Raw genomic sequence first — 22,497 nt, 5'->3', positions numbered from 1 at the left:
TCTTGTAGAATCGTCGCTTAACCTCGTCGGACAAGTGCTCGGCCCACACGGTGGTGAGGGATCGCAGACCACGGGGAGTCTCGATGTAGCCCACAAGACCAACAACGATCATCTAAAAGATGTTAGCCATAGGCACATAGCCAAGCGGGCTGCATTGTTCGTACAGGGGGGGTATCAATGATCGAAACAGCCTCCACAACTTCCTTCTTGTTTGCCTTCGCGCCGGGTCGGTCGAGGTCACGAACGATCGTGGTCATACCGGCCTTGTAGCCCATGGTGGCAGTCAGGTGGACGGGCTTCTTGGCGTCATCCTTGGGGAAGCTGGCATTTCCAATTGATTAGCATTGTTCTTTCTTCTCCTCCTTCGTGGGTTTCTCATCCCCTTCAACACCTGAATTGAGGATATCGAAAAATTTTCTGCGAGACTTACGACTTGACCTTTCCGCGGTGGCGGGCAGCGCGCTTCCGAGGCAGGTAAGCCAGGGAGCCGTGACGGGGAGCCTCGTACTTGCGGTGCTATTCTGATGTTAACATCTTCATGAGAGGCTGGGAGATCGACCGGTATGGCTACATACACTCATTTTGGGCGCTGGTGTGGTGATGAGTTGGTATGAAAAAACGACAAAGCTGCACAGAGCAGAAAAGTGAAAGAGGGCTTTCAAAGAAATAATTTGTGGGCGAAATTTTAAGCGAGACCTGATGAGCGGTTCAAAACTGTGGCCCGTGCACTATAGCGCTAGGCTTCTTATAGAAGATAGGAGCATCTATCCAATCAAGTTGAGAAGCTATCAAAAAAAGAAACGAACTGGATCACGTGACTAAAAAATTTCAGATGTCAGAAGCATTGGCGGTACGTATACATCAAATCTGGGCCCCTGTGAGGCGAGCAGTTCAGGTGGCCTATGATGATAAAGTGTTAGTAGAGGTATTGTGTCTATAGTGTTATTCGAGATATAGGCCACCGGGTCGTTTAAAGTGTTGGGCATTTCCCACTTAAATCAAGGCACCTCTCAGTGTAGGAATAGTCTAGCACTTCCAATAACTCAGTGGCCTACCTACCTATGTCTTAAGTAACACAATAGACATACTACCTCTATTAACACTTCATCACCGTGTATGCCACCTGAACTGTAATCTTAAAGAGTTAATACAGGCGCTACTATAGGTACATAGAATACGTGTAATGTATGACATACAGACAAGTAGTTTTTTTTTTTTTTAGAAAAACATTACACTTATGATACGGAAAACGCTCCCCGGCGGCAGTTTGTTTTTAGCCAAAAACCGATAATCCGTCCCCACTGCCGTCCGCCAAACCTTCCGTCAACAGTAAACATATGAAACTTAAAAGTAGTAGTACTAATACTGGGGAGGGAAGTGAGATATATAGTAAGAAAAGAAGAAGACAAAAATGCACGGTAAAAAAAAATTCGCCTCGTGTAAGACCTGACTCATAAATTCCATCCCTCCTTCACTCGTGCATCGGAATATCCTTACTCAGTTTTAGGTGCAGGGCCAGAAGCAGCATTTGCGTTGCTCGTAGAAGATGGCGGGACCTTTAGATCCCCAGACGCCGCTGAAGGCCCAGAGCCATTGGTGAGAACGGCCGCCTTCTTCTCATCCTCTCCGCTATCGTCGTAATCCTCGTCAACTTCCATCTTCCTAGCCGCGCGCTCAGGTTCAGAGGCGGGAGGAGGGGGTGGACGAGCCGGAGGAGCCTGTTCCGTGCGAGGTTCCTCCTTGGGAACAACGGGTGGCTGAGGCTTTTCATGAACAACGCCAGTCATGGGGCCCGATCCTGGCTGCATCGGTGGCAAGTGATTCGAGCTCACGCTGTGGTTTTGGGTGTGATGGGCAGCCTCAGAAGGATGATAGCTCTCCGTCTTGTGGCGTGGCTCGTCGGACCTCCTGGGCTCTTCGGGGCGGCGTTGCTCCTCCGTTCGGCGAGCTTCAGATGAATTGCGACGATATGCATCGCGGGGCGGCGTCGAAGGTCTGCGGTGATTTAGGTTCTCCAATCGTGCACGGGTCTCCTCATTGGCTGGCTTTTTAGCCACAGGTTCGTCTTCCCACTCGCGATGTCTCTTTGGCCCAACAGATGGAGGGCGGTCATCCATACGCTGGGTAGGAGGTTCAGCAATTGGGGCAGGAGGTGGCTGCGGTGCATTATTCTCGGGGCCACTCTGAGGCGGCATCTCTGAATGGTGAGGATAGTGCGGTGGAGCCGGGTGCTGAGGATAAGCCGACTTTGGAGACGGCATGCGGTTATCATGAACCGGGGGGCGGCCATCAGCAGTACGGGGGCTGCTGGCTGGCCGGAAAGTAGTCATGCCGTTGGGAGGGGGGATTGGCGCTATTTGGGTTATTGGAAGGAGGTGCCGATGCCGAAGGCGTTGAACCACCCCAGTTGGGGTTGACAACACGTCGCTCAGTCGGCGGAGGGGCTGGAGGTTGAGACTGAGACTGAGGTGGTGGCGGGGGGAAGAGGCTGCGCGAATTGGTGAGCTTGCGGCGGCGGTGATGGACCACGACGTGATGGGCCGGGTCTGTTGAGCTCGGGATACGGTTGACGTGTTGGCAGCTCTTGTTGCGGAGGAGGGCTGGGCTGTCGCAGAGGTGGTGCTGGGCCACCACGGAAAGGCTCGCCACTTCGACTTTCATAAGGGTTAGGGGGCTGAGGAGGCGGGTTCACATTGGAAAGCCTGCCGGCCCAGCTCTCGCCAGCCGCTTGAGTAGCAGCAGGGGGGGCCGCCCGATTGTTGTTGCGTAGATCCTCCCCATTGAGGAGGACCTGTGGGACCTGTCTGATACGTTGAGGGATGCATGTCGGCAGGTTGAGGAGCAGCAGGGGGTGGGCCACCATTGGTGCCACCGGAACGAAGAAGCTGGAGGCGAGCTTTGATGTGCGGGTTACCTGGATCCAGTTCCGCTGCCCTTTGGTAGGCATCCAGGGCGTCAGCGATCTGGTTGTTGCAAGACTCGTACTACACGTCGAGTTAGTGATCAGCTATACATGCAAAAGAAAAGTCGCCTGAGCTTGAAAACTTACCAGAGTGCCGAGATCGTACCAGACCTCAGAGATGTAAGGGTTCAGGCGAATAGCCCGCGAGTACGCATCCAAAGCATCTCGGTATTGGTTGATCTGGTAATACAAGACACCAATGGAGCACCAAAAAGTGGGGTTCTTCCCATCGCGATACACAGCCTGCTGATAGGCTTCGTATGCCTTTGGATACTTTTGTTGTGACATGTAGCACCGACCCAAAAGATACCAGCTTTGCGCGTCTTGGTTGTCTATGAAATGTGTCAGAGGCATCGGCTTTGGCGATGTACCAGCGTTTGACAGCATCCAAACTCACCTGCTGCGACGGATTTTTCAAGATATTGAATACCGCGTTCCTGGGATTCATACGAGGGGCTCTGTTGGTGGTACAGCCAACCCAGCTGCTGAAGAACCTTGGCGTGGTTGGGCGATTGATCCAGCACTCGCTGGTACGCAGACTTGGCACCGTCAAACTACGAGACAATATTAGTATATTACGCGGGAAGAAAAAAAACGAATAACCAAGCAGTAGCTCACATCTTTCTGCTGTTCATGAACATGTCCAATCTGGAACCAAATGTCCTCCTGGGTCAGAGGTCCCGGGGGGGGAATTAACAATGTATTTAAAGCACTAAAGGATTCGTCAGTAAAATTATCCAGGCAATACGTATTAGGATGAAGGTGACATCTCACATCCAAACTCTGATTGAATTTCGATTGTTGTTTGTAGATTATACCCAGTCGAAAGTAAATCTCGTTGGCCTTTTCAAAGTCGGGCTGGATTGTCATGACTTGCGAGAAAGCCTCTTCTGCATAATCATAGCTTCCATACCGGTCATACAAAATGCCAATGCCATACCACAGCATGGGATCCTATGCAAAAAGCAGGTTACGTCGGTGTTCAAAGCAATATCCAGGGTTTACTGCATTAGATCCTTACCTTGGGATCACGGAGGTTAACGAGAGCCTGCTGATACGCGTCATACGCTTTTTGTAGGTTTTCGGTCATTAAGTAACAGTGGCCTATAAAACGTAAATTAGCATCAACCTCAGAAGGCTTCTGTTCCAAGATGGCGCGACATACCGAGATTGCCCCAAGCTTCACCATTGTTCTGGTCGAGCTGGACGATGGCCCGAAAGAATTCAAGAGCCTTGTCGAATGCTTCTCGGCCCTTGAGGAGCATTCCGATCGCGTTCATTGCGGCGATCGAGTTAGGGTTGGCCTGGAGGGCTCGTTCGTAGGCGTGCATTGCCTCATCGGACACTCGCAGCAATTCAGAGAAGCTTCCTGTTCAGTCTGTTAGCAGAAGAGTCCTGCAAAGATAATTTAGCAAACATAAGGAGGCCATACCAATCTGCAACCACACAGCCTCGTTCATGGCCGTGATCTGGTTCAAGCCCGCAATCTGGTGAGGCGGGTTGAAATGAGCAGGCTGGACATTCTGAGGCGGACCTCCCGGAGGAGGAGCCTGATGTTGCATCTGCATCATCGTAGGCGACGGGTGGTGGTTCGCCATCGCAAGGCACTCGACTGCTGATTATCGCGACAAGGCTGGCGGTGTAAGAAATCGGCGGCCTTAGTTTGGCCAGGACAATCTCGACGCGACCGCGCAAAATGCTTGAAGCCGGCGACTGGACGTGTCGATTGAGAGCGACGGTCGTGGCGATGGCCCAATGGCTCGTATCCAGGCGTGGCTCGTCAGGTGCGTGCCGCGCAGAGCTTAAATCCAGGCACAGCAGCGACACCCTCTCGGGAGATGATGAAATAAAATACGTCTGGTATGATGTGAAGCGAAGGCGAAGACTGATGATGCTAAAATGCTATACAGAGCGATGGTCAGGATCGTGCAGGCAAGCCAAGGTCCACGAGCACCCCCGACGCTACTTGTTGCGGTTGCGAGATGTGATGGAGGGGAGAAAAGAAGAGAACGGGTAAATGGGGAGAGAAAAAAAGGCTGTCTTGTGGAGGAAGGAACTGCGCTGCTGAACCGACAAACTTACCTTACCCATGAAATGATGAAAATGGGAGAGAAGAACATGCTACAGCCACGGCGGTGTAGTCTGCGGAGCCAGGCGGGGCCACTTTGAAATAATGGGGCATTACCCGCTTGGCAGCTTTCGCTGCCCCTACCTCGTCGAGGGGGATGGGAGGGGTGTGGACAGGGATTGTCAAATTGGGCGTGTTTGTACAAAGTACTCATACAAATGGCCTGCGGAACGCGTGCGGCGTCCGGCGAGCAGGCAGTACGTACCGCAGCAGCGCCATAGCGCCCGAGGCTACCAGCGCAGGAGCCCACACACACGCGCACTTAGCAGTGACGACGGGTCGCGGCGCTGCGAAGGGAACAAAAAGCGGGGGACGGTAACTTGAGCGTCTGGGCACCCGTTGACGCAGTTGCCGGCGCCCAGCGCAGTTAGTGAGGCCCTCTAGAGTCTAGGCTCTACCACAGTTCCCAAAACCCTACGAAGCGCAACGTGCTCACGGCCAGTAGTACTCCATGGTATGCACACAGCGCTAACCTAGAGAGACAGTGGCATAGGCCACGAATCCCAGACGAGATGAAGGCGGCTGAGAAAAGGAAGGGAGACGGCGCTGGGGCCGACCAATCTTATGCCAACGGTGAGGCTTGTCGATTGGCGGCGTACAAGGCGCCTAATCTATGCCTTGGCAGTGCATCCTCTCTATAAAGCCGCGTGCTCACAATTTCCTGGTGGGTAGCAATGGCAAACGCCTAATAGAGCTGGCTTTTACTTTTCTCTCTCTCACTATGCATGATGCGAAGCGCCTCACGGTCGTGACATTGTCAGAGTCCAGAGTCCAGAGGCTGCGAAATGTTTGAAGTTTGAGCGAGGTTGAATCAAAATAACAAGATTAGCAGCCGGCCATTTCAAAAAGTTCACACAAAAACAACAACGGCGACACTTGTCGCTCACTCATATTATCATAAAGATCCATTGGCAGAGCAAAAGCGAATACATGGTAAGTATCAGAACCATCACCAACGCAGGGTCGTGGCAGGATCCGCCACTGGACGTCCCAACCGCTGAGGGCCCATGGACGCAAGCAAGCCTTGTCGGAGGACCCAGCGGGTAAGTCAACCGGCAGCGAGCTCTCCTAGCTCTCGGGGGATCTTCACTCATTACTATTGGCGACGCAAGCCCTCGATACGATGGTGGGTGGCCGTTCAGCCCCGGCAGTGACCGGGGGGCGCTGGTGGCTCGCGTTGTCAGCAGCCAAGTTATGGCGGCGAAACAATAGGCACACCAAGGCCACGATAGGACGGCATGCTACAAACTGGTGTCAACCACAGGACTCCTTAGGGCCTGCCTAGTGGTTGCACGGCAAACAGTACACTCCCCCGTCCTTAATCGGGATATACTTGTACGACAAGTAAACTGAAATCGATATGTGGACATGTGGTACCCGAGTATAGTCAGCCATGGTAGAAGACGCCAGCAGACTTGATATCTATAGTAGTGGGTGGCTAGATCAACGAAAGTCAGACACCCGGGCCTAGCTTTACGGAGCCAGGGAGAACGAGTTGCGGCACCAGCCATGGGCAGGTCCGGGTCGCTTGCATCGCCTGCTCCAGGCAAGGAGGAGCTCCAGCAAGGCACAGGCAGGCTAAGGCTCGCTCGGCAGCTGTAGATAGAGACCTGATGCGTCCTGATGCATCGTCTCCGGGCAGAGCAAAGCATTCGCGCAGAATGGCGCTGCACCTACGAGCACTCGCCAGGCTACTGGTATATGCCTCAACACTGCTACTGAATCACTGGATTAAACCCCTCGCAGAACGACGACGGCTTCGACGGATGAGCGTGGCTGGCTTGGGGGAGCCGCTAGAGATTCGCTCCCCCACAAGACGCGAACGAAAGAGAACAGAAAAGAACAGTGGCACTGGGACCCATTGCCCTGCCACGCATCGAGAGATTACGAAAGAGGAACAGCAGTCACAACAGTCACGTGATGGTGATTGCAGAGCCTAAAATAAGGTAGATGAGCCTCAGGATCAAGATACAGGTCATATCTTGCATTCGGCTTTTTTTCTGCAGCCTTTGTTACATAAGCAGGTAGGGCCCCTCTCGGAGCCGTGCAGGCGTGAAGCTGCAAGTCCACAAGCCACTCAAAACACGTTTCTATCTTGCTTGATTTCCCCCCTTTAGGAGGCGAGTGGCAGCTGAGCAAACACGCTTGCTTACGCTCATGGCTTGTTTCGTGCTACAGCCTGTACAAGTACAAGTCGGTACTCGCCAGCATCGACAGCAGGAAACTGCCTGAGCTGGCTGCCCGTTTGGTGGAGAAGGGCAGCCAGACAGTGGGGAGCGATGCGACACATCCAGCGCCAGCAAACCATGAAGCGCTGCGCGAACAGCATACCATACCTATACATGTACAGGCCAGGCACAGCATGCAGCGGTACGTGTCAGTGGGCGGGCTGTGTGCCGTACAAGCAGCATCATTGATCTCGTCTGGTGGCATTACGGAGCAGTCGGACACTGCCTTTATAGGGGGGGCCATGCGCGCTGACGATGGATTCGACGAGTTGCGCTCGGTGGACGCCAAAGCACCGGTAGCCGCGTTTCGCTCGGACCGCTAGGCGATGCGGCGGTCTAGGCGGTGCGTTTCCCAGGCGCTAAGGCCAGACAGCAGCCCCTGGTCCTCTTTTTTATTCCCCTCTCGAGCCTCGCCGCGGCGCCGTGTCTGCACCCCTGCCGTGTCGCGCTGCTGCTGCTGCAAGCAGGCACTACAAGTACCAGTCGCCGCTACTGTACGAGCACTAGGAGCGCCGCCTAGCACGGTTGCGTGCTAGCACCGCTCTATCCATTCTTCTCGCGGCTCCACCCCATCACATCAATCTCCCTGACGAGAAAAGAAGCTCTCCAGCTCTTAGCCGCATCCACTCTCACCACTGTGGAGCCGCCAGGTGGACACCTCCTGAGCCTGCTGCTCAACACTCTGACGTGCCACGGTCAGCCGCCGACGGATCTGGCCATCTGGGGCGTTTCCTAGCCGTGGTCCCCTGCCTGTTGCTTGGCTCAGCAACGGGCGCGATTGCGTGTGGAGCCCATTCCCCAGGATGCTCGCAAGCCCTGAAGGCGGCAAAAAAACAGTTGAGCACGCACAACGAACCGCGGCCGTCGAGGCCAGTCTGCAGTCCAGTCCAGCCAGAGATTGCTCCAGGTCCTCCCACACTGCCATGCTGGCCCGATTGAGGCTCCTGGGCTCATGCGAGGCGCTGTCAGGCGGCGCATTCGCACATCACGATGATGCCAAGGCATCACGCATCGTGAGGTTTCCTTTCAGCGCCATTGGCAGGACTCAAGCAAATCGCAGCGCGGCACGGCACAGCACAGCACGCAGCCCCAAAAGCATGCTGCATGGCATAGCATGGCATGGCACTTGGCCTCCCTACCTGCAATGGCCGTCTGTAGCCAGCGCTCTCAGAAAATACGAGTATATCATGCATTCATCTTGCGAGCAGCCCTGGCTAGCACTGTTCCGTACTAGCTGGCCGGCTGGCTGAGCTGATGCCTTGCCAGTTTCATCTGGCGGCCGCAAATCCCTCCCCATCGCGAGGTCGCCAGATTCCCGCCGCCGGGTCTTCGCCTCGCGCGAGGTACGTACCTCTCAACGGCCAGGGCGAGTACGGCTACACGGAGCTATGAGACCTGGGAGCACAGGGCCTGCAGCCACATACTGATGCTGGTAACGTGAGGCCTTGTGCTGCTCTGCACCGTGATTTGATTCATTCACCTTCGGCTCCTCGCACAAGGACTGAGGGCAGTTGTGGTTGCACGCAAAGCGCTCGCCCAGCGGCACGTTGCTCTGCTGCACCCCTTTTGGCTCCGGCGGCGGTCCCTTGGATTTCGTCATTTAGGTGACCTGTCTCTATTGACACCTGTGCCAGGCTGCACACGCGCACCCCCTGCGAAAGAAAAATAGCGACGAGAGACGAACGATGGCAAGGTCAGTTACCAAGAGAGGCATCATCCTGCTGAGTCTGCTGAGCGAGAGGCGATCTACAGTAAGTACAGCACATGGTAGATAGGTACAGTATGGCGTTTGTTTTAGCGCTACTAGTACCCTGGAAATCACCCATGATTCACTGCAACATGTTGCTAACCTCGTCGCCGTGCTGTCTTTATCAGCGTTTATCTGGGTATCTACGGAGCTGCTCCTACAGGTATGTATGTAGTAGGTAGGGCGCAACGCAGCGCCTCTGCTCGGACGCGGCCACGACTCGCGGGATTCCATCGTGTCGCATCATCAGGCCAGATGGAAGCTGAGCGAAAATAGCCGCTTGGCTAGCACACTCTCGGCCAGGTCCGCTACGCCCAGCGATTAACCCCGGAGAGGGCCAAGGTGAGAGGCGGACATGGAGAGACGGTACAGTGATAGTGGATATACACATACAACTGTGTCTTGGGCTACTACTAGTAATAAGTTCGTGATACTTGTCTATGTGCTTTCCGCCTGTCATGAGCCGCTGCAAACCATAGCCCAGCGCCCAGACACACTCGGTGCCACCAAATACGATTTACCTGCACTAGAAAGCTGCGACGGGCTGTTTAGCTCAGTTTGATAGGCAGTTGGTATGTACATAGAGCCACTTGGGCTTTATTAAACAGAGACAAGGCCTGACATCCTGGCCACCCACCTCAGCCTGGTTTCTTTTTCGTTATTACCTACCAACCTGCAGTATATACCTAGAGGGGCAGCGACCGTAGCCCGTCCTGATCCTCCGATTGCTTGAAAGTCCAAAGCAAAGACCTTGGAAACAAGCCACATTTTCACCCCCCTTGCTCCATCCGGGGTGCTACTCTGTACGGAGGACCAGCGGCTTTAATGCAGTCGCATCGTCATTCCACTATACATCGTACCGCATCGGGTTCTGCCGTAGGTCTAATATGAATGTTTATAGGATTGAGATTATCCCTGCAGACGCAGTCACTACGTACTGCCAAGCTATGTATGTACATGTACGTCTGTTTCAGGATTCTCTCTGTCTGTGCCTCTTGCAGCGGTTTTTGGCCGGCTGGAAACATGAGCTGGTTCCCGGTTGGAGGATCTTACGATGGACGGAATCTCAAGTGTATAATATATATACCTATACATATTACATGGCGATGAGTAAGGGGGGGTTCCCGCGTGGGTTTCAGCCGTGCATGGCGACGCTGCCCTCTTGTATTTTCGATGATTCTTGTCGACTGCTATTCTGGGTAGCTTGCAAGATCTCATCCTTGCCACCAGCTAGAGCATCCAAGTAAGCGCCAGAACTCCAAAAGAGTTCAAAGAAAAAAAAAGTACAAGGAGAAATTCAAGAAAGAAAAAGTTAAAATTGTCCTGATTGCTTCAAGGCATATATTACTCTCACCCTCTGCCTCTTTCCAGATGACATCTTCCTTTGTCTTCATCTTGATTTTGCGTGGCTGCAATGCGCTAATGTCTCGAGTTACAGATGGCGGGACACACAGCTCTCCACATGAATCATTTGACAAGGCTATGAGATAACTCGCATGGTAGATCAGTACGATGTCATATGTGAGACAATGCCCAAACGTGGGGAAGACGAGAGAAACATGCAAGGCGGTGGCAATCTTGATGGAGAGTCACAACGCTGGGTATTCCTTTCCCTTCTCTAGCCCAATCAGCTCAGCTGATCGACACCCAGCTTCTACCTCCACATCAACCCACTGGAGCGGTCAATTCTCCTCCTCTTTCCTGCAGCCTGAGAGTTTCAGCCTTTGGTGTCAGAAAAAGCCAGCTAGATATAGCCGCATCAAGTTGTCTTGGGGGCAAAAACTAGGGGTTGCAGAAAGTCATTCACCTTAAATGGTGTGTATTATCGCTTCAACACAGCTGATGAAATAAAACATGACTCATTAGTTCATGTGCCGGCTAGATAATTAACCCCAGGATCCATGACAACACCAGGCGCCAACTTACAGTCCATCAATCCAACCGCGCTATCCTCGCATATCATTACAATCATTTCAATCCATGACCCGAGTCCCTCTTCCTGACACCTTCGTCTGGAAAACACAAAGGCGCCGCCAATATCATCCATGTCATTGTATCAAACAAACAAATACACGGCCCCACCCTAGACGCTCTCCTATGAATCATCTTCTTCCGGCTCAAACTTGGTCTCGCCAAGCATCGGCCCTGGTTCAGACTTCATAGCTGTCTGAGCACTTGATTGAGGCTGAACCTGCACAGGTGGGCCGCTCGGCTGGGCAGGAGCCGGTGGCGGGGCCTGTGAGGATTGCCGGGCAGCAGCAGTTGCAGCATTCAGCCTCTGGTCCAGTGCCTTCAGTGCGATAGCCCTTCTTCTCTCGGCTTCGGCACGGGCACTTCCTGGCGCCCCTCTGTGCTGGAAGCCATCGCGCCCTGTAGTTATGCCTCGCTGCGATGACGGCTTGCAGAGTCGAATCGCGACAAGGATGTTGTAGATTTGATCTGACACGGCAGCCACGGCGGGCTTAACGGGGCTTGGGAAGAATTCGGCAAAGGCGAAAGTTTCGCTGGCATCTCCCCGTAGCGACGCCGGTTGAGCTGAATCAAGATCGGGAAAGACAACCTTGAAGAATCGTAAATAGGTCCAGCTGACAAGGAAGCTGTAGTTGGCCAGCCAAAGAGCAGCGCGTGATAGCAGCGGAGTAAACGAGAGCACAGTGACGACGCCAATATAGATGAGGGGAATTCTTGGGACTCGGAGCGAAACGATGCCTCGGAATAGTGTTACCGTATGCGCTGGGATGAGCTGGCTGAAGGCGACGAGGAAAGCGATCTGGATAGGAATGGTACCGCCGATAATCGTAAGTCTGCAAAGAGAAATATGTTTAGTGGTAGTCCTTTATCAAGTAAACAATTGCGTATATAAAAGTATAAACTCACGTCCAGTCGGTGTCCCTAGTCAAGGTAAAGAAAAATATCATGGTGAAAAAGGTGAGGACGTTTGGGACCAGCGTCACGAGCACAAGGAATTTGGCCAGGTCTGCCGAAGACCAAGCTCTCTCCAGATACCTGCCGCCATGGTATAGGGTCACGGCACCCAAGCCAAACGTAAAGATGTTGCCCTCAACCAACGAAGCCGTCAGAAACGTCCAGGGGTAGGCAATAGACAGCTGCGGGATGAGCGTCAGGTACGGTATCACAATGTCCGTATCCTCGGCCCACTGGCGATATCTAATCGCGGCGCTCAGGACAGACTGGAAGAGCAGAGTGCCGAGCAGAGCTCGTGTTACTGGCGGGAGGTTTATTCGCGGGGGCATGGCGACGGGGATGCGAGATGCGGGATGGTGGATGGTTCTATCGCGGGGGGGCTTTTTTTCCAAGGTGTCATTTGAGCCGGGGTTTGTAGAAGGATCCAGGCCGGCGCACGAGGAGAAAAGAAAGACGGTTGAGAATCAGGCAGAGGGCAGAACGAGAGGGTTGTTGTCCTCTTCTGCGCGGTCAGAGCTATGGGCGTGTGTTCTGCTTGTGGCTTGTACTCAACATGAAAGCCTCCATGCTAGGGATGCCACAATATGCGAAGGGATCAGCCGAATCGGGTGATGCCGACTGGTGGAGGAGTGTTTGCCTCAGGCACAAATTTTTCGATACTAGGCTCGGTCCTCGCAAATGAAGATATATATGTGATGGCTGTTGGGGAAAGAAGTTTTATTTAATCTTCTTTCCTCGCTGTGATACTCTCATGCTATCCAGAAATCATTCGAAAAAAATGCTATTTGTCAGTCAGCTCAAGGTTCAAGACTGCAGACACGTTTCCTAGTCGTGTATTATTAACTAGCGTTGACGCAGCCTTGAAGCTTAAACGGGAAGCGATACAAGGCCAAACGCCTAGCTGCAAGACATGGCCTTACAAGGCAGAGGAGGTGCGTGATTGATCACTGGTTGCTGGAAAAAGAATGTGATGCAGCCTATCTGGTGCAGTTTCAAATCCCCCCTTACATGCACTCTCCCCAGTCTTTCGTCAGTCAAGCGTTCAAGACATCAGTTACACACTCATGCACCGGCCACCACTCGATCCATGACTCAGCACGAGGCAGAACCTCGGCAAGGCACAGGCTCTGCCCCAGGGTTTTCTCCTATCGGGACAATCAGCTTCATCCGGCAGCCAGCAAATTGGATTGAGCGTAGCATGTGGGGTCGCGCATGTGCAAAAACCCGTAACGGGGGACCCTGCCCTGCTTGCTTCAAGGTTACAAGACCCCAGCCGTCTGAATTGCTACTGTACAGTACCACGGAAGCACGGGGGCTGCAGAGAGGAGTCCATCCCGAACTGGAACTGGCGGCGAACGATCGAGAGAAACAGCGTCGGAATGGCCGATCTTGCACATCCATCTGCACAAATCCAATTGATACGCTTGAAATGATCGTTTTTGCACGCACGGCAACAGTCAGCTGCGGGAGACGAAGCAAAACGCATGGTTTCTTCGTTTAGGCAGGTCAGGCATCTTTAGTAGGAGCAGGTGCCTGGAGCCAATGCAGGCCTTGGTAACAAGTGCGCTTTGGCTCCAGTAGGTCATTTCACGGCGGGTGCTATACTCGGCGTGGTACTATATTTCGTCGCTGCATACCCGATCTGTACTCGTGGCTTCATGTTGCCTTACGCCGCCTGCTGAAGAGTTGTCGGTAATGATGAGTACAAATATCTCGTACCGGCTGCCATGGGCCGTGGGCGCTTGTGTATGGAGTAGGCGGGGCGAGCTTGAAGACCCATCCATGCCATCGTCAAAGATCCTGACTTCGAGGCCTCTGGCTTTTTTATCGGGGCTGTGGACGCAGCTGTTGCGGCGACAAAGCCTCTCAGCTCCTGCGAAGCAAAATCCGTCATGGCGCGCGTTTTCTCCTCTCTCTTTCTCTGCTCTCCTTTCCGTCACGCTGCAGTCTACAGTATTGTCGCTAGAATCTCTGAAGCCTGCAAGACCCCGGATATTGCTGCTGCTAGTCTTTGGGCCACCAGTTTCTCGTACCAGGATTTCCTGTCCCATCACCCACGGAACACTGAGCTGGCCCGGTCTAGCTCCGTCATCCACTCGCCCTCATCCACTCGTCTGTGGTCTCCGGGCTATAATAAGCCATTGATGGCAGCCATCTCGTTGCACCCCTGTCCCCGGCACGCACATCGCAACCGTCACAAATAACCCCTGCGCAGATACAATGTACATTTCGCGGCGGCGTGAAGGGGAACAAGCAACAAACTTGGCGGCGCCACCAGCTCCAAGGCCGACCACCTATGATGCTGCCGCCCGCCCCTTTTGTCGCCTGTGACCAGTGCCACGTAGGCTGACGAGAATAAATCACACACACCTCTCGCCATCCAGGACACTCTTTGTCTTCTGGATGGCTGCTGCTGCCTGTGACGAGAAGAGAGGGGAGGGGGAGGGGGAGGCGAGGCGAGGCGATCAGACCGGACCAAACCAGGCCAGAGCAGTCAAAAAGCAGAGCATCCATCATTCTACGGGCCTTGGTTCCAACAGGTATTGACCGAAGATGGCCTTCTGAGCCGCCGCTTCCAGAAGATAGCCTTCCAGATTTCCCTCTGGGCCGTCCAGGAAGCTTCAAGGGGCCGGTGCCAGTGCGTTGCTGCGCGTGAGACTGAATCTTTAAATGAAGAGAGGACCACTTTTTGGAAGCTTAGCTAAGGCGATGAGCTCGCAGCCCGTCATCTCGCCGAGGGGGATTTCCCGCGTGTCGGGGATAAAAGCAATAAGCACAGCGTTCGCCAAACGACGCCGCTAATCCTCTTGTCCTCATAGAGCACAGTACGAGCTGTGCTAGTGTGCCGGGCCATTGGCCATTAGCCACCGTCGCGAGCCCAGATCCATTGACGGGATCCCGTGGCCTCTGAGGAAGCACGTACCGGTACGGCCGCTTGGAGACACTTGGATGATCCAGGACATTCCCTGCGGGGCGCGGGATGTCCAGGTACTGCTACGGAGCACGCTCATTTACGGAGTAGTGCCCAGCCGATCTGCAATCCAGTCTCAGATTCTGCTGCCCTGGCGCCCTTTAGGCTTGATCTCGAGAGGCGCGGCATCGTGATGGCGACGTCTTCCATTCCATCAGCAGCGGCAGGACGTTGACGAGAATGCCGTGGGGAGAGACGCAGACGAGACAGCGACCCAGCTTCTGCCCTGGATCCAGGATCGAAATCGCGATTGCTGATGGGGACAGCCCGGAGGCGGCCAAGCTGCTGCAGGAGCCGACCGACTTCGCAGTTCGCCACCGCACGAAAAGAGAGGGTTTTGGGGCTGCCATCCTGACGCCCTGGGTCCAAGCATCTGTCTTGGCAGCCGAGTTTGTGCATGCCAGAGAGTCTGGGGCATCCTTACTACTATGTATACAGTAGCAAACTGTGCCTTGTGCAAAAGCATCCGCCCCCTTTGCAGGGGCTGGGCCAAAATGACCTGGGCTACCGTTAACCGAGTTCGCGACGATGTGGCTTAAGATTTTCCCTTTGGCCGCGTCTGACCGGGCGGGCGTTGAACGGGAGAGCAAGGCCAATGCGCAACTTGGCAATATCTAGTGCTCGTGCTCCGGAGAACCTTCGGCCACAGATACCGACCAAACGGCCTCAGCACGAGTGCCGGAGCGTGACAAACAGATACCATTAGATACGAACGAGGATAGCGAATAGGTACTTGTACATGCAAGAGGAGGACACTTCAGTTGACGAGCGAATTGGGCTTGCGCCACCAGCGCTAGGAGATGGCGCATCTGGTAATGACTTTCTTTTCCCTCTCGTCGTCCTTTGTCTGAAGTGACATGCACGCACTCGTCCAGCCCAGAGACCAGGTCACAGGCTGACAATACCGTAACGAGTCGACTGGACCCCGCAAGCTGGTTCTCCTCTCCGCGGCGAAACGTTTCGCGCACAAGTATCGAGAACCCGGCACCATGTCTTGTCTTGCCTGTGAAGAGCCTCTACGACAAACCGGGACACTGTACCACCCTCCGTCGGCAAGTTTTAGCAGCCAGGCCTAGGGTTCTCTCCAATCCCCCCGTTTCTCCCGCTGCCCTACCGCCATGCTATCTCGTTCCACAGCGATTTGAATGCTCAATCTAGCGCCAGGCCGGCCCACCTTCGAGAACGACTAGATGCAGTAGTGCCCACGACGGAGCAGTACCTGGCGCATCACACGCTGTCGCGACGTCTGCTCGGTACCTCTCCGTATCTGGACATGGCTCTGGAGGTATTCAGGCAAGTCTTTTGCTTCCGACGCCATCAACTAGTAGTACCCAAGGTACCGACATTCGTGATGCGCGGCAGCCTCCGCGAAGCGACGCTGCAAATGGATGCCATGCCTTGTCGCTCTCTGTACCCGTGCATAGGAACGCCACTGTCAATCTTGCAATATGCGGCGCAGTATCGTGTCCGCAACGCGGCCTCATCGCATCAGCGAGAGGGGGGGGGCTGGCCAAGGCAAAAGCAAATGTCATGCCGCAGAAGCTCGTTTATGTGCATTTTAGGGCCCTCTTCGTGGCATGACAGGGCTAGAGCAAAACGGTCATGTATGCGCAGGTTGCTGTAGGGAGGCAGATTTGGAGGGGGCAAGATCTCGAGGAAAAAAACTGCCCCCTCCATTATTAAGTTTGGCGGTAGGATGTGAAAGCCTTGGGGGTGACCTCCAGGGCCTTGCCATTGGTAGAGCGGCGCTGCGGTGGCGCTGGCATCTACATGTAGCCAGCCTTTAATTGATGTCTGGCGCCGGCTATAGCGCAGTCCACCGGCTGGGTTTCTCCTTCGGCGCCTCGCCTTTCTGGGCTCCCCAAACAAGGCCCGTTGAATCTGGCGTGGGCTGAACGCCCGGCCGCCGAGGTACGCGGTACTTGACGGGTACTGCAGCGTGGCCGGTGGCTGCGGCTGGCGGCCAGGTACTTGCAGCGCACAGTCCAGGTACTGCGTACCCCAGGCGCGGCAGGGCCAATGTACCGACAGAGGTACGGAGTACCTGTCTCTGCCGTGGGCGGATGTGGATTCGATTCATCTTCTTTCTTGAATCTTCACTCTCACTTCCTCCTCACATTCGCCATCTCGCTCTCCTTTGACGGCGCCCCGATCGAGCCTCAGCGCTGCTCTACTCCTGCAGACTCGCCTGCGACGACCAGCCGTGACACTGCCGCCACCTGCTGGCGCGCTCTCCCCCCTCCCACCCCCGGAACCATAGCCATGGTCATCAAGGAATTTCTCGACTCAGACCGAGTCAACTTTCTCATCTGGAGGTTCGTCAAAGCCCGTTGCTTTTGCCAGCCTTGTGCCCTCTTGGCCGCCTGCCACCCTCCAGGCCGTCCACCGCCGCCCAATCCTCCATCACCGAGCCTCCAGTCTCTTCCCAGATGTTTTTTTCGGCCCCAAGAGGCTTTGTTGGCGCCCACGCCTCGTGCTGACCCTTTTTTTGCGCAGGTATTTGCTTGAAGGCAGTACGTGGAACCGCGCAGCACCGCAGCTTTTGTCCCTGTCGTTTCTCGCAGGGCCGGATCAACCTTGAAGTATGACTAACCGTGGACAATTGTTTTTTTGCGTCTAGATTACAGAGAAACTGCCGCCAAATTCCAGAAAGAATGGCACGTCAAAGAGCCGCAGCGAGACTTTGACTTTGCGCGCCATGTCAAGGGCCGTGCTCTAGTCTCTGTTGTCAACAGCGGCCTTATCTACTATGCGCTCGAAAGAGAGCACGCACGTCACCAGGTACGCCGGGAAATTTTACTGCTTGCTAGATTCACTGCTTTCCCCTTCTCTTCTTGCCTCTTCTCTTCCTTTTTCAACTTCGCGATTGGGGCCTGGGCTGCCTGTGCGCCAATCGCGGTTGTCGCTGTTCCCTTTTTATTTTTCCCTTTTGGCTGACGATCCGATTCGGCAGCAGATGCCTGAGGATGCCACCGCACAAGCCGAGGTGGTGCGCAACGGCATCTTTGGACCGCTGGTGGAAATGCAGCCGCCAGCAAAAACAGAGGAAGAGGATGACGACGAAGACGTGGATGCACCAGGCGAAGAGGAGGTAGACTTGTCGCGAAAACGGATTCAGAACTCTCTGCCCAATGGGTCGCCCCCCAAGCGACCGCGGCTCAGCAACGGCTGCGAGAGCAAATCCGATGCAGCCACCGTCAGCACCCCCATGGCCATGGATGTGGACCAGCAGGAGAATCACCACCAGCACGACGACGACCAGAGCCTGCAAGACAATCACGCCTACCCGTCTCCGCTAGAAGGCGAACAGGTGCCGCTCCCAATTGTGCGGACAGAGGGCCCCGAGCAGGGCACGCAGGTCGACAAGGTCGAGCAACTATTTCCAAAAACCACCTTCATCCGCCTCATGGACACCAACTGCGCCACCGAAACAGCGCCATCTCCCTCCCCAGCTGGGACTGAAAACGCTCCCATTCTGCTGCAGTGCGAGTGGAACCCTAGAGACCCATCAATACTGGCGGCTGCTGGAACCGATGCGCTAGCCCGCGTTTGGACCATTTCGCGTGCCACGGCAACTGAGCATGGCGAGCATCACGTGTCACCCCACGCCCATGCCTTGTTGGATCCCGACGCTCCCAAGACAACGACGGTCACGGCGCTGGCCTGGACTTCAGATGGCACGGCAATTGCCGTGGCTAGCGACTGCGGAGGATCCCGCGCTGCCATCCACGTGTGGTCCGCCGGCGGCGAGCTCCTCCAGTCCATGGACGTGGCAGAGCCGCCCATCGTCAAGCTCCTGTGGAATCCCAGCAATTCGGCGCTCCTTGCCATTTCCCCAGAGAACAAAGTCGGTACATCAATAACGGTGCACTCGGCAACCTCGAATAAATCCTTCAGGTACGATCTCTCGGGCCACAGCCTCGATACGGGACTGGACGCAACATGGACCGGCGAGTCCGAGTTTTTGATTTGCGGCGGGGGCATCTTTGAGTGTCTAAGCGTGGGGGAGACATCGATACAAAGGGCTCGAAAGTTCGAGACCAAAGAGGATGATCATTTTGCTCAGGTCCTATTCGACCCGCTATCTCAGCTGGTGGCCACTTCCAGCGACAAGGGTGTCTTAGATGTAAGTCTGGGAAAAGAAAAGAAAACCTTGGTTTACCCATACCACGACTATCTTGAAGTTGGAGACTAATCATCATGATTTTATGTAGCTATGGGATGAGTCCGGCGCGCGCCGATCCATATCAGCACACCAGGGGTCGATTACAACAATGGCCTGGCAACCCCTGTCGTCAAATCACTCCAATCCAGACGATGAACGATTAATCGCTACTGGAGGCGAAGACGGCGCCATTCTGATCTGGAACGCCAGAAAACCTGAAAGCAAACCAAAATGCTTTTTCACAATGGAGCTGCCCGTCGTACGACTCGCTTTTACACCCGACGGAGCTTTTATCGCAGGAGCCACATCAAGAAGCGTCTTGATATGGAAGGTTGACAGCCACTCCGTGCCCCGGGCCGTCTGGAGACCGTCTAGAGACGAATTCGAGAACCTGAAGGGCAACCAAGATTCTGAAGAAGAGGATGAACACTGTCTTTGCTGGGATATCAGCGGCCAGAAGCTTGCTTATGGTGCAAACAGTCGAGTAAGTATAAGAATATTGAATGGGGGAATTCATGTGGAACCTTTTGACTGACGAATCTCTTAGCTCGCTATCATTAGCTTCAGTGGATAGAATCCACGTTTACAAATGAGAAGAAGATTTGGTTACATTACAGCAAATGGATGATTCCATAGGAAATGGGATCAGTGAGTTGACTCTTTGGAAGCTTCCAAAGACGACACGGCAACATGAGGACGAAACAAATGGACAAGAAGAAGAAAAAAATCTAGATAGCCACGGCATTGGCGAGTGGCGCGACACCCTACAATGACTGCGGCATGACGAAACTCACGTCAACAGCAATTCTCTTTTTGATTTCCTCCTCGTCTTTCTTTCATTCTCTTTGAACAAAGGATGGCTATCTGGATTCGCGGGAGGTGATGTGCCGCGATACCAATCTTTTAGGGCGCAATGGTCCTGCGCATCAGTCCCTTTTGTATACCAGCATTCCCCGTTGGGCTTTCTTTTTTGGTCATAACCACATATATCTGGACAGCAAGGGGAGACTGGACCAAACTATGCTAATTACATCTTGACTACGCGGATACACTCGAATGAACGACAGGGATAAAACGGACGTATGGAGTACGAGTGGTGTTATTCTGATTATTTTCAAGTCATTTTTTTCAAGTTTCTATTTTGTTTTTGCGTTGCTATTTTCAGTCTTTGGGCCGGCGGTAACATGAGAGGTGGGAGAGGTGGGAGGAGAGAGGAGGAGAAAGAAGGAAAGCTAGCAAAAGGCATTTCGATATGTGTCCATACGTGTTTGAACAGACAAAAGAGGTAGTGAGGCTGCGTCTTGTACATTAAAACTAGCAGGGTACTTACTACCTATCAATTCAAGGACAAAGATCCTGTTACTAATAAGTTGAGGCTCGCATCCGGAGCGAGTAACGAATGTGAAGTCTATATTTAGCGAAAAGCTCAGAACGTCAGTGTGTCTTGTAAATGGCCTGTGCTTGGGTGCCAATGGATTATTACTACATGTACCTACATCCCGTCCATGCTTTATACAAGCGAGTGAGGTGACGCCATGAAATAAATGTACAAGGTCGATGTCGAAGTCGAGGCGGGGTTAGTGCCAGCGGATGGATGACCTAAGGAAGGATCGTGCCTAAATTCGCCCGCCATCTTCATTTCTATTACTTTCAACCACCTCCTGTCAGCTACATCTACACCAGGCTGCACGCGCAACACGCAAACCATTTTCAGATTGAACTCCAAGATAATCAAGGAGCAGCAAATAATAAAAGCAGCAAGAAGGATTGATATCCATTTCTCTAATCCACCAAAAAAAGGGCACCAACAACATGGCTGGCCTACCGCCCAACTACAACTTCACCAATCAATACGACCCGCAGCTTCAGGCTTCAATATCGCAGATGCAGCAGCATCAACAGCAACAGCTGCAGCACCAGCAGCAACAACAACTCCAACAGCCGCTATTCCAGCACTCGCAGACTCAGCTGCAGCATATCCAACAGCAGCAGCTTCAGCAGCAGCAGACGTACCAGCAACAGCAAACCCAGCTAATACAGCAGCTACACCAAGAAGCGCGAGATCGGCGCGAGAGGATTCGCAGCAAGCCCTTTCCCACCAACGTGACTCAATCGGTGCGTGACCGCCAAGCGCGTGGCAAGGACGTCTACAGGAGCAGCGAGGACGAGAAGACGGACGATGAGGAAGACGGCGGCCATGAGGAAGATGAACGACGCCAGCACCAGGAGAGACAGCCTATCTTGAGAAAAGGGTGCGTGATTTGAATTTGACCTTCTTCTTATTGATTCTTTACTCTATTGTATTTTTCTTTTCTTTTTTTGCTCTCTTTTTTCCCTTTCTTGTTCTTGATTTTTTGAGCTTTGCTTTATGTTTACTCTGCGTTAGCAATCGTAACAGTCTCGACAGCGTCCTTGATGGCGAATCTGATGATGGCATTGAGGGAAGAGACACCGACAATGAAGCTGATATCCTGCGGTGTTGCAGAGCAGAGGGTTTTGAGACTCGCCAGCGGAGGGCGTTTGCCGCGTCGGTGTTGGATCGTCCGGAGCAGCTGATGATGTATGCCCAGAGCGAACACGACGTGAGTTGAACTCTAATTATATTTTTTTTTTCTACTCTCCAAGTCCTGTGCTGACAGATGATATGGGGGAGATAGAGCATGGCTGGCCAGCGTCATCGCTTCATGACTATAATGTGTGGTTACGAGGACGATGACTACTGGTCCAACGTTGGGCACCACCGGGCGGTGACCAGGGCGGCGCGGGAGAGACAGGCGAATATGCGAAAGGCTATGAACATTAATCGCAGGACGGCCTAATGAAGAGGACATCCTTGTTTAATTGAGGGGGTCTATTTATGGGCTTTCTTTTTAACTTCTGTTTCGAGGGGTTTCATTCTCAGCGGATTACGGCACACTCTTGGAAGATACTATTTTGACGACTCTCATGATGATTTTTTTTTTTTTTTTTTGACTTATTCCATATCAGCAGATTGAAATGAAAGATATATAATATATATACTCAACATATATTGTCATCAACTCGATACACGTAGAAGTATTGCAAAGCAAAATATTATACATAGTCAAAAAGAGAAAAAGAAGTTGAAATTCCAAACGTTGCAACGATGGGTATGTGTAAGTGTGAGCGTATAAGTGTTCGTGAGCGTGCGTGTGTACCAATTATATATCCCAAAGACAAATGTTTCCCTCCTCTTTCATGAATCATCAATAGAATATTCCCATCCTCCCATAATAAAAAAACGCCCCGAGTATGTGCAAATGTTTCCAAGTATATAAATCCAGCCCTCCCCATTTTTCAAATCCCTAAAGAGAGTGATTGTGTGCTATCCCAAACGGTTTCCATCTCTT

General features: G+C 53.3%; 8 protein-coding genes across 8 annotated transcripts; 2 read left to right on the top strand and 6 right to left on the bottom strand.

Annotated features, from left to right (window-relative positions):
* Positions 1-1,493: 1,493 nt before the first annotated feature.
* Positions 1,494-2,330, bottom strand: TrAtP1_000362 (uncharacterized protein; the record flags this gene model as incomplete). Its single annotated transcript, XM_066110547.1, has 1 exon — positions 1,494-2,330. The coding sequence occupies one exon, from the start codon at positions 2,328-2,330 to the stop codon at positions 1,494-1,496; it is 837 nt and encodes a 278-aa protein (XP_065966619.1).
* A 336-nt stretch (positions 2,331-2,666) lies between these two features.
* Positions 2,667-3,250, bottom strand: TrAtP1_000361 (uncharacterized protein; the record flags this gene model as incomplete). The annotated part of the gene is made up of 2 exons (XM_066110546.1): positions 2,667-2,984; positions 3,050-3,250. 2 exons carry the CDS (start codon positions 3,248-3,250, stop codon positions 2,667-2,669), a joined length of 519 nt encoding a protein of 172 aa, XP_065966618.1.
* Positions 3,251-3,306: 56 nt separating this feature from the next.
* TrAtP1_000360 (uncharacterized protein) lies at positions 3,307-4,533 on the bottom strand (the record flags this gene model as incomplete). Its single annotated transcript, XM_066110545.1, has 5 exons — positions 3,307-3,516; positions 3,581-3,916; positions 3,984-4,066; positions 4,128-4,331; positions 4,395-4,533. 5 exons carry the CDS (start codon positions 4,531-4,533, stop codon positions 3,307-3,309), a joined length of 972 nt encoding a protein of 323 aa, XP_065966617.1.
* A 6,627-nt stretch (positions 4,534-11,160) lies between these two features.
* Positions 11,161-12,319, bottom strand: TrAtP1_000359 (uncharacterized protein; the record flags this gene model as incomplete). Its single annotated transcript, XM_014091739.2, has 2 exons — positions 11,161-11,869; positions 11,943-12,319. The coding sequence occupies 2 exons, from the start codon at positions 12,317-12,319 to the stop codon at positions 11,161-11,163; spliced, it is 1,086 nt and encodes a 361-aa protein (XP_013947214.1).
* Positions 12,320-13,656: 1,337 nt separating this feature from the next.
* Positions 13,657-13,884, bottom strand: TrAtP1_000358 (uncharacterized protein; the record flags this gene model as incomplete). Its single annotated transcript, XM_066110544.1, has 1 exon — positions 13,657-13,884. The coding sequence occupies one exon, from the start codon at positions 13,882-13,884 to the stop codon at positions 13,657-13,659; it is 228 nt and encodes a 75-aa protein (XP_065966616.1).
* Positions 13,885-15,062: 1,178 nt separating this feature from the next.
* TrAtP1_000357 (uncharacterized protein) lies at positions 15,063-15,311 on the bottom strand (the record flags this gene model as incomplete). The annotated part of the gene is made up of 1 exon (XM_066110543.1): positions 15,063-15,311. The coding sequence occupies one exon, from the start codon at positions 15,309-15,311 to the stop codon at positions 15,063-15,065; it is 249 nt and encodes an 82-aa protein (XP_065966615.1).
* A 1,866-nt stretch (positions 15,312-17,177) lies between these two features.
* Positions 17,178-20,490, top strand: TrAtP1_000356 (uncharacterized protein). The gene is made up of 6 exons (XM_066110542.1): positions 17,178-17,276; positions 17,458-17,474; positions 17,582-17,742; positions 17,918-19,087; positions 19,176-19,610; positions 19,674-20,490. Exons 1-6 carry the CDS (start codon positions 17,224-17,226, stop codon positions 19,698-19,700), a joined length of 1,863 nt encoding a protein of 620 aa, XP_065966614.1. The 5' UTR covers positions 17,178-17,223; the 3' UTR covers positions 19,701-20,490.
* A 448-nt stretch (positions 20,491-20,938) lies between these two features.
* On the top strand, positions 20,939-21,945 carry TrAtP1_000355 (uncharacterized protein; the record flags this gene model as incomplete). Its single annotated transcript, XM_014091741.2, has 3 exons — positions 20,939-21,378; positions 21,513-21,708; positions 21,784-21,945. The coding sequence occupies 3 exons, from the start codon at positions 20,939-20,941 to the stop codon at positions 21,943-21,945; spliced, it is 798 nt and encodes a 265-aa protein (XP_013947216.1).
* Positions 21,946-22,497: the final 552 nt, after the last annotated feature.

The sequence above is a fragment of the Trichoderma atroviride genome, chromosome 1 (assembly GCF_020647795.1).
Source record: "Trichoderma atroviride chromosome 1, complete sequence".
Taxonomy (NCBI): Eukaryota; Fungi; Ascomycota; class Sordariomycetes; order Hypocreales; family Hypocreaceae; genus Trichoderma; species Trichoderma atroviride.
The sequence above is the reverse complement of the archived record's forward strand: the minus strand, read 5'-3'. Positions and strand labels throughout refer to the sequence as shown.

Excerpts from the sequence above, each read along its gene's own strand:
- TrAtP1_000356 (XM_066110542.1), top strand. The coding sequence starts at position 17,224 with ATGGTCATCAAGGAATTTCTCGACTCAGACCGAGTCAACTTTCTCATC. Across the intron at positions 19,088-19,175 it reads GCGACAAGGGTGTCTTAGAT|CTATGGGATGAGTCCGGCGC; the intron begins GTAAGTCTGGGA and ends GATTTTATGTAG. Across the intron at positions 19,611-19,673 it reads CTTATGGTGCAAACAGTCGA|CTCGCTATCATTAGCTTCAG; the intron begins GTAAGTATAAGA and ends CGAATCTCTTAG.